The sequence below is a fragment of the Olea europaea genome, chromosome 10, assembly GCF_002742605.1.
Source record: "Olea europaea var. sylvestris chromosome 10, O_europaea_v1, whole genome shotgun sequence".
In the NCBI taxonomy this organism is placed as follows: Eukaryota; Viridiplantae; Streptophyta; class Magnoliopsida; order Lamiales; family Oleaceae; genus Olea; species Olea europaea.
In genome coordinates this window covers 25256745-25275391 of record NC_036246.1, presented here as the reverse complement: position 1 = coordinate 25275391, position 18647 = coordinate 25256745, and the positions used below count along the sequence as shown (strand labels likewise).

The following is an 18647-nucleotide window of genomic DNA, read 5'->3' as shown; positions in this document are numbered from 1 at the left end:
TGGCCACCTTACAACTTAGACATAGGATGTCAAAAGTAGATTGACAAGTTGACTTGATAAAGTGATTATTATAAGGAGATCATATCATCAATCATAGAAGATCTCGTACGAAGTATCTTCAAGGGATATGTCTCACACGTTGAAGGCTATTTGTTTCAAATTGGTTCTGCAGCATGTCACATTCCCTCACCTCGTGCATGGAGAGTTCGACCTTTATATGAGGGTTCGACATAGTGCATCATTTTGACTACTAAAGGGCCTTGGATAGCCAAGTAGGATAGTGATGTTGATTGTGAGCCTTAATTCATGTATTATGTGGCTGTCATATGACCATTCTTATAGTCTCGTTGAATGTGACATAATACTCATTATATATAAAAAAAAATGGATAGAAATCCCATCATTGACAAAACTATGGGGAAAATTTTTGTCTTTACATAAACAGCATCTTACATACTACACAGGTACCTCGGAAGAGAATCAAATTAAAATACTTATTCTTTTTTCATATTTGAGGTAATATGGAAAAATAAAATAAAAGGGCAAAAAGACGAGTCCATAGGATTATTCGATTTGATGACATCTAACATGTCAAGGGATTAATCCCACATAAAATAAATATAAGAATATTAATCAACATATTAGTGGTTGGACTACCCTTTTAACTCTTAATATGATATCAAAATTTATTAAGCTCCTACGAGCCATTCAATTTATCTAATGTTATTCTTCTATCAAAAATTTTTGACTGAATTTTTTTAATTAAATGCTAAAAAATTATATATTCCGACTCAATCATAATTCAACCCTTTAACAGTTCATTTTCTACTGCAGCTGCCCTCAAGTAGGAGCATTTCTTGAACAGGTTCAGCAACAAGATAATTAATAGCACATTCCTTTTGCATACAATGAATGAATAAAAAGCTTAACAAAGCAATCGAAAACATGATAAGCGTTTATCAGTTTTAACTTATCAGACAAAATTAAAACCGCCAAAGGAACAATGCATCTTATCAGAATAAAATAATGAAAGTGCAATGGAAAGGCACCAAATAAATCGTGAAATTATATGACTTAAATAGCGTGTATTCGACATAATCTCGATAAAACATCAATCACTATACAAACATAGCTAGAACACATCCCATTTGCAAGGAAACGTATACAATAACTAGAGTTCAAGTAACCACTAGTTTATGCTTGATCATCATGAGGAATTGCATAATGAGTTATGTCCACTATATCTTGGGGTCTTGGTTTGCGCTCCAAGTTGTTCTGTGTAATGTGGTTTGACCCTTTTGTCTTCTTGCAAGTTATAGAAATTGGAAAATGAGTGACGTCTTCTTCCTTTTGGCTTCTTAACTCTTTGAGCTGCACTCTTGAATTGTTTTCAAGACCTGAAGGAGAGAATATCCGGAAATATTTCATAATATTAGTCCATCAAGTAAAAATTTGTAACGCTATAAATGTATTTCAAAACTTCACTAAAAACAGAATTAGAACACTTTTCACCTAAAAATTACAATAAAAAATTGCATTCACTCCAATAGCAAGTCAGTGTTCAACCTTTAAAATGGAGCAAGTGGGTCATCAACATTTTGTTATAGTTGCAAAATTCATCCCCAATCATGAAATCGTCAATTCTTTGTTAATTGTCATGTAACCCTCGTGTGGCCTATTTGAAGCAAGATTTTTCGTTGAATGTCTAAATATTTGAACTAAAGCATGCCTTCAAGAGAACCGTGTGACAATTTAAAGACGATTTCCGTCGATGGGGGATTCATTGTGCGAACATTGTAAAAGGTTAGAACCAAAGTTCCATTTTAAAGATGAGGACTAACTAGCTAATGTAGTAATAGGTTAGAGACCAACTCGCAATTTTCAAAATTCCAAAGAGAACAACCGTATTTGGCGGGCACAAATAATTATAAAACGAAACATACTATACTAATTACATAATAAAACTACCGTATACATAGTAAGATAATCTTCGACCATCGAAAAGTTTTTTATATCCTTAACAACGGATGAAATTAAAAATAGAAGTTACTTGAATAACATCGCCCACATTGACGAGTATTGTACCTTCTACCAAAACAATTGGAGTCCATTCTCCATCCTTAAGAACCTCCAAAGCTCCAACTTCATCCTGAAAAATAAAAGTGATACAATTCCCATCTGTATGTTGAGACAACCCAATGTTATCATTTCCTGTTGCTGGGAAGTAGCGCCGAGTCGTCAAAATATCCCATCTTCTATTGTATTTCTTGAGAAAATCAGGAGGAAGACCCAAGAAATCATTTAAAATGCTCTCTATAAGTTCACCAATCTTACTGAAATAGTTGAACATCTCTTCAAGTACTACCCTAGCAATACATATTTACGATATTAAGTAATATATCTAGCTTATAAAAAATATTGCTAAGCACAATATTATTTTGCATCAATAACCAAACAAATCATTCACTGATTCTAGAGCCGGTCCTGAGACGAGGCGGATGAGGCTTGCACCTCAGGCCAAAAGCTAAAGGGGGCCTCGTTTCCATGGCCAAAATTTTTTTCCCCCTTTTTTCCAATTAAATGAAGAAAGTAAATTGTGAAAGAAGAAAGTATTTTCCTCTCCTCCGATCGGACCGACGACGAGTCAGGGGTCAGTCGAAATGTTCATAACCGCTAGGCGTTGCATTGGCAAGGGCAGAAGAGCTGAAGAGGGAAAGAACTGGCTCTCTGAGGAAGAAGAAGACAGAACTTAGAGGCCCTTTTGTTTGGTTTGGGTTGATAGTTAATATGGGCCTTTTTTAGTTTAAAAAGTTAGGCCCAAATCGAAATCATTTCCTCTCATATACAGCTTCTTCTTCTTCTTTTTTTATTTTCTTAGTGTTATACAGCTTTCATGAGGAAATATATTATAAGGGATAAGTTTTCTTCCTCAGTATTTTCTTTGAGTATATTTGGGATTTCATTGTTTTTATTTATTGGGTATAGTATTTATGGATTTATTTGGTTGATTTGAATATAAATTGGTTGAAATTTCACACTTGCTCTTTGCTAGGAGGCCAAATGAAATTTTTTCTTCCTCTGTTAGTGTGATTTCTGATGTTTCACTCCAGTAGTTTGTTTCTACTAGTTTGTTAGTAATTTATAGCTTTTTATGAAATTAATTAGTGTTGGGCCCTTGAGTAATTATTTGGTAAAGTGCTATTCTATTTAATTTGAAATTTACATAATTCTATTTCAACATTTGGATTTATGTAATGGTAGTAGTTTTTGCCCTCATAGTAATGCAAATCACAGTGATCAAACCTTGGAAAACTTAGAAATGAATAATCTTACATTTTCTAAAATTCATTAGAAGTAGATTTCTAATATATTTGTTTGTTGTTATATTGTTAAGTTAGTAGTAGGGATAGATTTAGGGGCTCCAGGCCTGAAAAAACCTTTTTTTTTTTTTCTTTTTTGTAAATCAGTTTTTTATGTGTGGTTTTTTTTTTTTTTTTTGTGCATTAGTTCAGTTTGAAATTTTTTTTGCTCGCTCTTGAATCCAATATTGAATCCGTCCCTAATTAGCAATATGTTGCATAATAATACACTGTTGAATTTTATATTTTACGCTGCTTTTGGGGGCCTTACTTATAGGGTTCGCCTCAGGCCCCGAAAATCACAGGACCAGCCGTGACTGATCCCAACAAGAGGCTTAAAGGATGTTCAACAAATTTTTTAAAAGGGAGACGCTCTTTATTTTAAAGAATTAAAACTTAAAATTAAGGTAGACAAGATTCTTTATTTTAAAATAAAGTGTTAATTTGACTCTATGTATTTTTTGTCAAGATCGCATTTAAATAAAATTGCAAATTTCTATGCCCCACTATTAAATTATTTATAGTATATTGAATATTTTATCCAGTGTTCTAAAAAGCGTAATGCGTGGTGATGCGTGGAAGCCAAGTTATGAGCTACGCGAGCTTAGACGAGGCTTGGGCGTAAAAAAACGTTTTCTTATTTTAATTTTTAGAAATAATACTTATTAAACATTCAAATCAGATTTATAGGAATGTTATACATTTTTTTCAAAATTTCTAACAAAATGATTAGTTTCAAATTTAAAAATAAAATAGTAAATAAATAGTATAGGAAGTTAAATATTATCTAACTCTTTATCAAATTCCAATTTAATATCCTCTTCTTCATCTAGTTTGTCCTTCGTGTCTTCCGATACAAGTGATTGCTTTAAATTAGGACAAAATGAAGAAATTAGCCATTGACAATTTTTTAACAACACAAAATTTAAAAAAACAAATAAAAAAGGATGATAATGCGTGCCAATGCGCGCATAATTGCGCCTAGGCTCACTTTAGCGGTCAACGACAATTCGTTGACCGCCAAATAAGGCGCCAAGCCACTTGGCTTGGTGTTTTAGCCGAGCATCACGTCTAGACGGGTGCCAAGGCGCGCCTAGACTGCACCATTTAGAACACCGATTTTATCATTGATGTCTACAAAAAGTGTATGATTGAGAAAAGGGGTAAAAATAATAAATAAATGTTAGGAAAAGTATAATAAAGAGTTGGTTGGACTGAATACAAAATTTCTTTTCATTTAAATAAATTATCTATTATGCAATGTTTTGAAAATCATATCGAACTTCGTCTTGGAAAAGCCAAAAGGATAAAGGCTAAAAGGTTAAATCGAGATTGAACCAGAGTTAAATTGATTGACAAAAATAATTGAGTACATACATATTTTTTAAATTACTAGTAGTAAACACGTGCGTTACACGTCTTTTCTGTAGAATGAATGATATACGTAATATTTTTAAAGTAAGACAATTGATAATGTTAAAAGAAAAAATTAATTTGTTAAAGAATATACATATAAATAAAAGTTTTATGAAAAGTACGTACATAAATTGAAAATGTTGAATAAATTGAAATGTAATGATTTGTTTATGCTAGACTTTGGTTGAAGATTAAAATCAGATTTTTAGTATATTATGATAAAAGTTGATGAAATATGTGATTGAAAAGTCGTGAATATCATGAAATACGTTGTTAAAATTACTCCATCGATCCCATATAAATAGGCTAATTTTATTTTTCACACAGATTAAGAAATCTTGTTTAATGTTAGTGAAAAAGCAATTTTTGTCAAAAACTTTCCTAATTTACTTTATTTATATTTGTACAATTTCAAGATTAAGTAAAGAAATCTGGTTATAACTCGGGAAATTAAATAACGGTATATTAGTCAGCGAACAAAACAAAATATTTTCAATAAAGAAATATGACTATATAATTGGGATAAAAAATAAGAAAAATCAGCCTATATAAATGAGATGAAATGAGTAATTATTAACTTTGATTTAAAGTAAATCTAAATTTTAAACAGGAGCTTAGATCAAATTCTTTAGCAAACATGGGCTAAATATGTTATTAGAAAATGGATAAAAATTGTGAATACAATTAAGGGCGGATCCAAGACTTTAGCTCAGTTAGGGTGGTCGTCGACTATTGATTGTTGACTTTCAACAGTCAACAGCCAACAACCTTAATAGCGATGTCGTTTATTAATATTAAATTTTTTTTTATCCATGTATAAATGTACTAAAACATAAAAATTATATATTTATATGAAAATATAATTCAATACAATCTGAAATAAAAATATAAAAAAAAAATGATACAACCTTATTCTGTAACTACAAGTTCAAAAAATGCATCATCTGAGGTCTCATATTTCGAAATTCTTGCAAGACTGTCTCGTTCTCAACTTTTTGAAAAATTTCTTTGTCAATGTAATTTTAAAATATGATTCAAGTTTCAATTTCCAATTTTCAACACCAATTTATCACAAATCATAAATTCCCCAATTTATCATTCTACATTTTCAAAAATCACATACACTTCTATTAGTTTTTAACATCACATATTCTCAAATTTCCAAATAACTCATAATTCATAAATGATTACTCATAACTCATAGATCATTAAATCATAAAATACCTAAAACAACATTTAAACAATAAAAACGAAAAAAAAAATTACAAAGAACTGAAGAAGAAACTGATCGAAGCAAGCCCGGCATGGCGGCGATAGGCGTCTGGAGGCATATTGCAGCTGGAGCCTGGAGTGGGAAGATGGTCTCGACAACAGTACCCAATTAAATGTAAATTTGCAATTGTTTTAAATCTAAATTTGTTTTGTGTGGTTTCTATTCAGGCTTCAGCCAATTTATTTATTATTTATTATTTTTTTAAGACAACCGGCCCAACATGCAAAGCCTATTATTTTATAAAATAAAAATAATAAATGGCCTTTCACAATTTATACAGTTTTTCTTCATTCCTAGTTCATCCATGGAAGTAGCTGTTCCCTCTAAAAGGTCCAAACCTCCACTTTAAGATTCACTTAAGCAACTCCAGCACGCGCAGCCGCGCCTCCACGTCCAATGCTGAATCCGCCACTGAATATAATAAAATATATTATTAAAGATAGTCTCAAAAAAAGTTTGTCGGTGAAGTCAACCTGAGACCAGCTTTCACCAAATTAATATGCAAATCAATCTCGCGATTTATCTTTCTCACAAAGTTCTAGGGGCGGAGAGGTGGGGGTTTTCAAGGTTGGGGTTCAACCTTAATATGCAAATCAATCCATGTTATTGTGTGTGTATGTACATATGGAATATTTTTTATCCTTCAGATTTCTTGAGACTTGTAAGAATTATAGAGTCCCTCCATCCAATTTATATATACTTGTTTTGTTTTTCACATAAATTAAGAAATCTTATTTAATGTTATTAAAAAAATAATTTTTACCACAAACTTTCCTAAACTATCCCTATTTATATTTATACAATTTCATAATTAAGTACAGAAAATCAATCCCACTACGTGTACAGGAGATGACTGATAGAATTTATACAGATAAGATACAGCCAGAGGGGAATTTTTTTTTTGCACTATTTTATTCACATGGGGCTCATCCCAAACGTGAGAGATCTATATTTATTCTGTAAAACTCATTTCTGTACAAATTGATTTTCTTGGGAAAAATTGATTATAACTAGATAAATTAAATAAGGATATATTAGTAAACGAACAAAATAAAATATTCTTAATAAAAAAGATGGAGTACTTATTTATGCCCTTGTTTGAGTCCCATTTTTTCAAAAAAATACATTCTTAAACAGTGATTTGATATCATTTTAATCACACATTCTTGAATAAAATAATATTACACGTAAATTCAAAATTTTTCCTTATTATTTAACCACATATTTTCTATCATTACACTATTTAAAAATTCATTTTTTTCTCTCAAAATGGAGATCAAACAAGAGTTATATCTTATCAACTTCATATAGACACTAGAGAGAAATCCAATCATTGACATAATTATGGTGAATAAATTTTGAATAAAGCTTCTCGTACAGAAGCTGGTTCACAGAACAGCTACGAAAATTTAAAATTGACCAAAAATGAATTGACGTGGCATATTGGTTTTCAAAACAATTGATTTGGATGACCAACAGAAAAATTGAAAGGGGATCTAACACACCACTCCACCTGCCGCTGAGATTTTTCCCCGTCGAAAACAAGATATGAGATTTCTCATCTCTCATTGGAGTTGAAGTCCTTAGATCGATGCCGACTAAGGCGAAACAAACTCATCTGTACACACTCACCCGCAACATCGATAGCAACCGCTCCCCCATATTGGAACCCTCGCACGTCGAGTGCGAAGATGGTAACGTCCAACTCCGATGACGGTGAAAACCAGTCTACGCGAACTCTGGAAAACCTAAGTGAGGGACAGATTGTGTTTTGTTTTTTCATAATATGCTTCTATTGTGTTGTGAAAACCTTGTTTGAGAGTTATATTTGTTGTTGTCAAGGTCTGCTCTCTTGGTAATGCGATTTAAACCCAATGGGTCTTTTTTGTTGTTTCATTTGCATTCTGTAATTTGTCTGAAGGAGTGAATTTACGTAGTTGTTGATTACTTGTGGGCAATGTTAAAGTGCTGAGATTATATTTTCAATAACTTATGCGACTGAAATTCATTTATGTTTTGCTGAATGTTGCCATTTTTGTGTTGCAGTATGAGGTTCCATAGAAGACATAGGTGATGAGAGGGATGTTGATGAGAATGTTGCGGACAATATGATATCAGTGGAGAAGGAAACGTTAGGAAAAGATGATCCAATGGTGCCGGAGGTGGGTATGTGTTCAATGAAGAAATCGGCATGTTTATTGCGGTTTGTGCACTTGATAATATTACTAAGGTAAAGACGTTGGGTTATTTGTTGTTTGACGGATTGACGACAGCCGTAGATGAAAGCGCCGACGACATAGACAGGAATTAAGGGTTTCAGTTCGGTGGGTGAATTACTTGGGAAAGTGGCTTGAGAAAGTGGGAGTAAAGTCATAGTTGAGGGTTTTTGTTTGTTTTCAACAGTGACGTGGTATTTATTTATTTTTATTTTTTTTTTAAATTGCTTGATAGCTCATCTGGAATTCTTTATCAACTATATATCTTCTGTACGTGCAGCGCCATTGATAATTTTGTCTTTACACAAACTGCTATAGATTGCAAGTCACCATTGGGAATAACATAAAAATACTTAGGGCATGTTTGGGAGAGATTTTTCCCTCAAAAAAATTAATTTTTTGACCATTATTTCACTATTTCAGTCGTCATATTTGACTTCTTCTCTCACGGGTGGATTTCCATTTCATATTTGAGCGAATGTGGGAAACTAAAATAAAAGAACTAAAAGGCAAGACTTCCAAGGATCATTCGATTCGACGACTTCTAAGTTGTTAAGGGATTTAGGGGCGGAGCCCAATAGAGACCAATGCAGGAGCATGCCTGCACAGAACTTTCGAGCCCAATCCAAATTGCTATCATATTATTTGTTTCAAAGTTTTGGACTATTGGTGAAAAACCCAATCGAAAAACAAGCAGAGAAGCACACATTTCAATCCACATATTTCACTCCTCTAAGCTTCTGAATCTCTACAACTCTGTGTGGAACCTCACTCCTCGGCCTCGCTCTCTTGTCTCTCGTATCGATCTTTATATTGATTAGGGACTTCGGACGAAATGGGCTTTTAACACTATATCATTAATATATTAGCTTTTTATGTTTTCGTCATTTTTTTAGTTTTGTGTTTATGTGTTTTGTTTGTTGATAATTGTTCTAAATTGATTCTGTGAAGACACTTTTGATTTATACTGCATAAAAATGTCTTCGATTTTAATTTTTTAAGGGTCGACTTCGGAAAAAAATCTGCCTTTTGTTTTATTTTCAATATTTTTTTTGTTGGGAGTCTTGTTACGGGTTTATTCGTACTTAAAGCATAGTAAGATGTACGTATTTTCAATTTGCATGGGTCTTTTATATTGAATTTTTGGCCATATGATCAATGGAAATTAGAGAGGAAAAATAAGAAAAAAGAAACGTAGATTGATTTTTTGGGCTATGGTTTGGCAGTTGAAGCTAGAAATTAATCTAGCTAATGTAGAAGTTAAAAAAAAAAAAAAAAAAGCGAGAAATTGATTAATGATTATGTTAAACATATAAATTTGGTGAAAACGATTAAATTTATGTAAGTCGCAGAAATTTTGTTATTTTAGTTAAAAAGTTGAAAATAATTCTGTTAAGATTTATCTATAAGTTCAAGCAGAAAATTTCATGGCAAGGCGATTTTGTGGATCATTTGAATCTCAATGGAGAGTTGTTGCTTATGAAAATTTGTGATTCTTGATGCATTCATCTTCATATTGATTGGGGGCTTCAGTTCTACAGATGTCCAAAAAAAAAAAAAAAAAAAAAACAAAAGCTTAAGACTACCTAATTCATTTTTATCATCATGGCCAAAAACTCAAATTTTGGCATTGATCAAATTGTACTTGTACTAAACAATATTCCTGACTCCATCCATGAAGGGATTAATCCCATATCGAATAAAAATAAGAAAATTAATTAACATATCATGATTTGGACTATCCTCTTTAACAAAACAGACCTTCTAAAATAATCGAGCCAAACCTAATCAATAAACCAAATATTTATCCATTGCATTTTTTATTAAATGTAAAAATTCTATATATTCCGATTCAACCTGAGTTCAACCCTTTGAAACTTCATCTTTTCCAGGTCAATGTCTAACCAAGATAAAAAAACATCATTTTCATTGAGTAATGCTATGTAGTCCCATTGAGGTTGTAATCTCATTTTAGGCGACACTAGATGATAGTTTAAATAAAAGGTGAAATTAAATAAGTAATTTAATTTCACTTATCATTTAATGTCACTTTAACGTCACCTTGACTAGAGTTGTAACCTCAGTAGAGCTAAATAAACATTACTTTTCTTCTTTACATTTCTTACAAATCTTAATGGTCTTATAATTTGTTTTTGCTTCAAGATGTTCAGCAACAAGATAATTAATAGTACATTCTTTCTGCAGACAATGAGTTCATAAACAAATTAAGTGTTTTTCAGCTTTAAGTCAACTGCGAAGAGACAAATATTTAGGCAAGTTCAATAAAAAAGGCACCAAATAAATCTTGTAATTATAGAACATAAATGACGGATTCGGCATTGGTTGGGCATGGCATTAGATTAGGAAGGGGCCTAAGCTAAGCCCTGAAATTGGAATGCTTTACTCTGACTCTTTGGGTTTAGGAAGAGAAAAGCACTGTTTAGCTTAGATCCGATTTGGGATGAAATGCGGAAAAGTCCTAATCAAAGGCGAAAGGCGCCATCCAAGCAAAGTGGGAATACCCAGCAATCATTAAACATAATCTCTATAATACATCGATGAGTGTATATAAGCTAGAACACATTCCATTTGCAAGATAACTAGAGTTCATGTAACCACTAGTTTATTCTTGTTAATTATGAGGAATTGCATAATGAGTTATGTCAATCACATCTTCGCGTCTGGATGGCGGATGAGTTCTGTTTCTTATCCTCAAAGCTCGATAATCCTTGACCATGAATCCTCTATACTTCGGTGGCTCTCCAATTTGTTTAGTGTAATGTGGTAATGGTTCAACGCTTTTGTCTCCTTGCAAGCTATAGAAATAGGTAATCGAGTGACGACTTCTTCCTTTTTGTTTCAAAACTCTATGGGGTGCACTCTTGAACTTATTGTTCGTCAAGACCTGGAGGAGAGGAAATCCGAAAATATTTCATAATGTTCTTCCATCGAGTAAAAACTTGTGACGCCTTAATGTAATTTGAAACTTGAACCTAAAACTAGAACTAATACACTTTCTGCCTAAATAATACAAGAAAAAATTGCACCAGAGGTCTCCAACCTAACGCTCCAATATAGTAAGTTGGTGTCCAACCTTCAGTTATTCATCAATATTTTATTATAGTTGCAAAAGTCATCCCCAGTCACAAAATCTTCAATTCTTTGTTAATTGTAATGTGGCCCTCACATGTCTAGAAATTTGAATTAAAGCATGCTTCACAAGAACCATGTGAACAATTTAAAGAAAATTTGGGCGATTTTCATCAATGAGGTGAAAGGTTAGTACCAACTTTTTATTTTCAAGATGAGGACTAACTTGCTAATGTAGAAATAAGTTAGGGATTCACTCTGCAATTTTTCAAAATTACAAATAGAACAACCTTATTTAGAGGGGTATAAAATATAAAGCCGCGGCTGGTTTGCCGTTTTCTTGTCATTTTCCGTTTTTGAAAACGCGGAAAATGCTTTTGGTTCGTCGTTTTCGAAAACGAGTTGAAATTTATAACTGAAAACGCAAAACGACATTTTATCGTTTTTAACGTTTTCAGTTATAAGTGTCGAAGACGCTTAAAACGCGGAAAACTAATAATCGTTTTGAAAATGAAAATGGAAACCAATCACACCCTAAATGTCCGTAAAATGAAATATCCTATATAATTAAATAATCAAACTAGTAGATAATCTTGGACTGTCGAAAAAAATTTCTATATCTTTAACAATGGATGAAATTAAAAATAAAAAGTTACCTGAATAACATCGCCGACATTGACAACTATTGTGCCTTCAACCGAAACAATTGGAGTCCATTCTCCATCCTTAAGAACCTCCAAACCTCCAACTTCATCCTGAAAGACAAAAGTGATAAAATTTCCATCTGTATGTTGAGGTAACCCAATGTTGTCATTTTCTGATGCTGGGAAGTAGCGCCGAGTCGTCAAAATATCTGAGCTTCTATCATCGTTGTATTTCTTGAGAAAATCGGGAGGAAGACCCAAGCAATCATTCAAAATGCTCTCCACAAGTTCACCAGTCTTGCAAAAATAGTTGAATAACTCTTCAAGTGCTGGCCTGACAATATATATTTAAGATATTAGGTGGTAATATTCATCTAGCTTATAAATAATGTTGCTATGCATTTAAAATTTTTGCATCAATAACCTAGCAAATCATTCCCTGAGCCCAACACGAGACTTAAAACATATTCCTAATCGTTCACTGCGGCAATCGTCATATTTGACATACACATGACATGTGATTATTTGATACAAGAGTCAATAAAAAACTATCACATTAATGCATCAAATAACCACTTATCACGTGTATATCATGTAAAGCGATTGCTATAATGAGCGACCACGAATATCATTACTCCTAAAACTAAGGCGATCTTTATTTTAACTAATCAAAATTTAGAGTTAAGCTCTAACCTGCTCTTTGCTTTAACTTTTCAAAATAGAGAATTGATTTTGGCTCAATTCATATTTTATCAATATTGCATTTAATAAAATTGCAAGTTTAAATGATCTACTGCTTAAATTATTTATATTATAATGAATATTTTAACTATTGACATCTATAAAAATCTGAATTAATTGAGAAATGAGGTAAAAGACATATAAATGATTTTTTGGTAATGTAAATAAAGAGTTTATTAGAGTGCATAAAAAATTATATATAAAGACACTCTATATTATTTTTAATTTACTTTTTAAAAATAAACAGCCTCTTGGAAATGATTTTACTCTATAATTATAAAGACTATTTATGTTTATGACATCTTTAAATTTATAGAATAAATTTTGACACCAACAATGCTTTTTATTTTTACATCATTTGTTTTTTCAATAAAACATTTATTGTTTCTCTTCCTCTTATTTAACATATTTTTTATATGTCAATGAGAAATTAATTTAGATATAATTTGAATACTTTAAAGAGTATAGCATTGAAATCAGAGATGGATTTAGGGGGGCTGGGCTGTAGCCCCCCACACTCAGGCCCAAGAACTTTTTTTTAAGATATTTTTTATTTTTTTTTGGTAAAAAAAATCAGTTTTTTATGTGTAATTTTTTTTTTCGCGTAGTAGCCTAGTTTGAAATTTTGTAGCCCGATTTTGGATCCAATCCTGAATCCATCCCTAATTGAAATTATAGCTTATTAAATGGAAATATAGAAAAAGACTTGATATAGTTTGGTCATTCATTCTATTTTCATTGACTTCTGATCCATAAAATAAATTGATTAATAAATCGTATTAAGGGGGGTTGGGTGGAAGAGGAAAGAAAGCTAAACTTATGCTAATTACACTGTCTGGTCGATCTAATCCCATGGATACGTACTTGTAAATATATCACATCTATAACTTATAGGAGGAAATGTATACCTTAACTCAGGCGGATCATTTGGCAAAACATTGGAGCTGGACTGAGGTGGAAGCATCAATATATACTCATTCAGATCAATACCGTGCGCCGACATCTTCCCATAACCTGCCGACTCTGGCTCGCCGGATTTAGGTCTATACTTTCTCTTCTCCTCCTCCGGCAACGCAAAAAATATCTTGGTTAGCTCCATGGCTCGGCTCATAAGCTCCAGAGGTATCTCGTGGTTTACAGCCTGAAAGAAGCCGTATTCAGAACAAGCGTGGCTGATTATTTCCTTAGCCCTTTTCTTTTCTTCCTCTTCACCATCTTTGAGAAAAACAGAAAGGTCAACTGTAGGATGAGACAGGGTAGCCATGTTGATTCAGCTTTCTCCATTTCTCTCTCTTTGTTATGGTTTTTTTATAGCGTATTAACCTAGTTTGACCAAGCTTTTTGAGTTTTTAAGGTATGAAATTTATAATTAAAAAATATAAATATTTAATTGATAAAAAAATTTAATTACCTTATAATATCAAATTACCTTTATATATATATAAATATATGGGTATTTTTATTTTGTATATCCTTATATTTGGTCAATCTATATTTTTAAACTATTGATAAATATTTATGTCACTTTCTATCCATGTATTTCGAGATACTTTCAAATATTATATGCTTATTCATTACTTATTTCTATATATTTATAATTTAAATAGTTTACAAACACTTCCTCAATTGTGCTCTAGTATCTAACTCAAAAGCTGGATATTATTCAAAAGTGGTACTTGTTTTCAAAAAATAAAAAATAAATTTGAACGAGACTGGAGAAGTCATTAGCAAATTGTTCGTTTCGCATTCTTGTTTAGTTTCAACATGCTTAGGTAAGACTTCCTTTTTTAATCTGGCTTAGGTAAGAAATTTTAGAATAAGTAATTAATTAATGGGTGATAATTTTTGTCCTTAAGCAAAACAGCATCTTACAGAATACACAAATATCAACAGCAACTATTTTTTAGATATGATTCATTTAAAATGCTAACAGCTTCAATTTATATAAATCCTAAATCCATCTAAATTGCAAATGCATATGAAAGTTTCTATGCCAATCAAATCAAATACTAAGATAATATAAAATATGAAAAGGATAAAATTCCACTATTCTTGAGCTTCTCCAATATGGCTGCACAATAACACAGAGTTGCTATTTGAACAATCATTCCAGTAAGTGTTCGCGCTCAAGTGTTTATATATATTGTTAAATACTTTGCCGAAAAGGTTTTATGGAAATCGTTAGAAAACATCCAAAACGAAATAAACAAATGCACCCCTTTTAGTTAAAGAACAGTCAATTGGTTGCAACAAAATAAACATAAAAAAAAGTACCATTAGCTTCTCTATTAATATATGTTGAAGGTTAATTCAAAATTGTCATGTTAATTTTCAGTTTAGTCCAGTTTGAAAGAGTCAAAAATACTGGTTTAATTTCAAGTATTTGCTCCCTTTTTTTTTCTGGTTTTGAGTCAGTCAAAGTCAGTATAAATTAGTGGCAATAAATTAAATGTTTGTTGAGGATTTTAGCTCTTTTCAGTTTGTATGTAAGCCTATAAATAGGCATTCACGTTTCTGGAATAAATGCACAAGAAAACCAGTATTTTTCTCTGCATTCTTCTATGATCTCTGCATACTTTCTATTTATTCGCCTTTAGTTCTCTAAATCTCCGTCAATATAGCTTGTAAATACTGCGCATCTAGAACCAAACTGCTACATTTCAGATTGATTAGGAATGTTGCATTTGATGAAGAAGCAAGCTGGAATTGGCATGAAAAAGATGAAGTTGCTGATGAGAAGATTGAAGTTATTAATATCAAAGTGCCAACAAGTGAAACTTCATCAACTAGAGAAATGGAACCAACTCCTCCGAGTTCATCAAGCAGAGTCCTCTCAAATTCAACAACATCCAACTCTTCAAGTAATAGCAGCTTATCTTCCACACAAGTTTCTTCAGATGAGTCTCCTCAAGGAAATTCAGGTCATTAAGGGAAATTTATTCAACAACTCAAGCTTTGATCTTTTCAGATCCTACCAACTTTAAAGAAGCAGCAAATAAAGAAGAATGTGTAGCGCAATGAAAGAAGAGCTTGAGGTAATTAAGAAAAATGAGACATGGGAATTGGTGGACCTACCTGTAGGTAAAAATGCTATTGGAGTAAAATGGGTTTACAGAACAAAATACCATTCAAACAGAAAAATAGAAAAGCACAGGGCTCGGCTCGTGACAAAGGGGTATTCCCAACAACAAGGTATTGATTACGATGACACATTTTTGTCTGTTGCCCGATTTGAAACAGTGAGAACCTTTTTAGCCTTGGCAGCACAATTAAGATGGCCTGTTTTTCAATTCAATGTGAAGTCTGCATTTTTAAATGGAGAATTGGAGGAAGAAGTTTATGTCTCTCAACCAGAAGGCTTTGTCATTCCGAGAAAGGAAGATAAGGTCTATAGATTGAAAAAAGCCCTCTATGGTCTAAAGCAGTTTCCACGGGCATGGTACAGTAAGATAGATTCTTACTTTCATCAAAATGGATTTGAAAGAAGCAAAAGTGAGCCTACACTTTATTTAAAGAGACATTGTAAAAATGATCTTCTAATTGTTTGTCTTTATGTTGATGACATAATTTACATGGGTTCTTCTTCTTCTCTTATCGATGATTTAAAGCGTGTATGAAGAACAAATTTAAAATGTTAGATTTAGGTTTTTTGTGCCATTTCCTTGGCCTAGAAGTTGAAGATGGAGTTTTTGTTTCACAAAGGAAATATGCAACTGATCTTCTTAAAAGATTCAACATGTTGAATTGCAAAGTTGCAGCAACACCTTTGAATTTGAATGAAAGATTGAAGCTGAATGATGGTACCGAACAAGCAACTTCAAGTTATTTTAGAAGCTTGGTTGGTGGCTTGATATACTTAACTCATACCAGCCTTGACATAACATTTTCAGTTGGAGTGATTTCTAATTTCATGCATTGTCCTTCAAAGCATCATCTTGGAGCTGCAAACAGGGTCTTGCGCTACATTGCTGGAACAGTAGACTTTGGGTTATGGTATTGTCATGTTTCAGATTTCAAGTTGTTTAGATTTACTGATGGTGATTGGGCAGGTTGTTTGGAAGATAGAAAAAGCACTTTAGGTTATGTTTTCAGCTTGGGATCAGGAGCCATATCTTGGAGTTCAAAAAAACAAGGAACAACAGCTTTATCTTCATTCGAAGCTGAATATGCAGCTGTAACTTCATCAGCATGTCAAGCTGTATGGTTACAAAGACTACTTGCAGACCTTGATCAGGAACAAAAAGGAGGAACTGAAATCTATTGCGACAACAAAGCAGTAACTGCCATGTCCAAGAATCCAGCTTCCCATGGAAGAACGAAGCATATAGATATTATAGTTCACTTCATTCGAGAGCTTGTAGCAAAATGGCGTATCACTCTACATTATTGCAACACAAATGAGCAGATAGTTGATATTCTAACAAAATCACTCCATCACGAATTATTTTAGGAATCAACTTGGAGTTTGCAATTTTGAATCAAGGGGGAGTGTTGAAGGTTAATTCAAAATTGTCATGTTAATTTTCAGTTTAGTCCAGTTTGAAAGAGTCAGAAATAATGGTTTAATTTCAAGTATTTGCTCCGTTTTTTTCTGGTTTTGAGTCAGTCAAAGTCAGTATACATTAGTGGCAATAAATTAGATGTTAGTTGAGGATTTTTTTAGCTCTTTTTAGTTTGTATGTAAGCCTATAAATAGGCATTCACATTTCTGGAATAAATGCACAATAAAATCAGTATTTTTCTCTGCATTCTTCTTGTTTTCTACATACTTTCTATTTATTTGCCTTTAGTTCTCTAAATCTCCGTCAATATAGCTTGTAAATACTGTGCATCTAGAACCAAACTGCTACAGTTCAGATTGATTAGGAGTACAGAAGACTATTCTTCATTTTCTTCGAATAAGCCATGTTTGGCTCCAATCATTTTTAAACTCTTTTTTTATGTACTCATTTTCAACTGCACATTCACACAATAAAATTTTTTACACATAAACTCAAAACTTTTTCCTACTTTTTAATAGTAGATTGATGGAGAATGTGTAAATGAAAAATAAGAAAACCTTTTTTTAGTTACACGTAATATTATTTAGATGAATAATATATGGTTAAAAAGAAGAGAGAAAAAAATGTACTTTGGAAAAAAATTACTAAATGAGAATCAAACGGATCCTTAATATGGTTCTTGAATAAGCAGGTGTTTGGGTCAGACTTTTTGTAGAACTGTAGAGCCTGGCACAAACCCTATATTTAGGATGCCGGCAAGCCAAAAAATTTAGTGGCTTAGCATTGCCGGCTAGTAAATATTATTATTATTATTATTATTATTATTATTTATTTATTTGCATTGGACTCACCATTAATGGAGAGGCCCATTTTCCAAAAAAAAAAAAAAAAAAAAGTACTCTCTGTATTTGAAATTAGAGGCTGCACGGCCAAACATCACTATGCCTTCGTTTGGCCCTCATTAAATTCCATTTCATTTCTTTATTTTATTTTCAACCATATAATCTCTCATAAATCAAAAACTTTTTCCTCTTTTTCAACCACTCATTTAAAAAAAAAAAAACATTATTCAAACATTTTCATTTCAAAAAATACGGGCCAAATGGGGGCTAAGTAAAATCTCAAGTCTAACAGGCAACTCAACTTGTCAGAAACAATAAGGAAATGATAAAAAGGAAAAAAACCCAGCAAATAAGCTATAACGATTTATCATTTTATGAATTCTAGAAATTGAAGGCCTCCAAAATTAAACAAGAAATGATGGGAAACAGGGGCGGACCTAGAAAAGAATTTTCAAAGAAAGCGATATTAATAAAAGTGAAAAAATAATAACATTATAACACAAACATTATACTAAAAATAAAATAACTTATCATTGTTCTTTACTAGTTGTTATGCATTGATAT

The 18647-nt window shown here is 32.2% G+C and overlaps 2 protein-coding genes across 2 annotated transcripts; both read right to left on the bottom strand.

Moving 5' to 3' along the window:
• Positions 1–1358: 1358 nt before the first annotated feature.
• Positions 1359–5063, bottom strand: LOC111400444 (1-aminocyclopropane-1-carboxylate oxidase homolog 1-like). Its single transcript, XM_023027862.1, has 5 exons — positions 5059–5063; positions 4367–4457; positions 4152–4225; positions 2051–2366; positions 1359–1397 (listed from the first exon to the last, which is right to left on the bottom strand). Exons 1-5 carry the CDS (start codon positions 5061–5063, stop codon positions 1359–1361), a joined length of 525 nt encoding a protein of 174 aa, XP_022883630.1.
• Positions 5064–10768: 5705 nt separating this feature from the next.
• LOC111401619 (flavonol synthase/flavanone 3-hydroxylase-like) lies at positions 10769–14041 on the bottom strand. Its single transcript, XM_023029429.1, has 3 exons — positions 13648–14041; positions 12011–12332; positions 10769–11169 (listed from the first exon to the last, which is right to left on the bottom strand). Exons 1-3 carry the CDS (start codon positions 14001–14003, stop codon positions 10897–10899), a joined length of 951 nt encoding a protein of 316 aa, XP_022885197.1. The 5' UTR covers positions 14004–14041; the 3' UTR covers positions 10769–10896.
• Positions 14042–18647: the final 4606 nt, after the last annotated feature.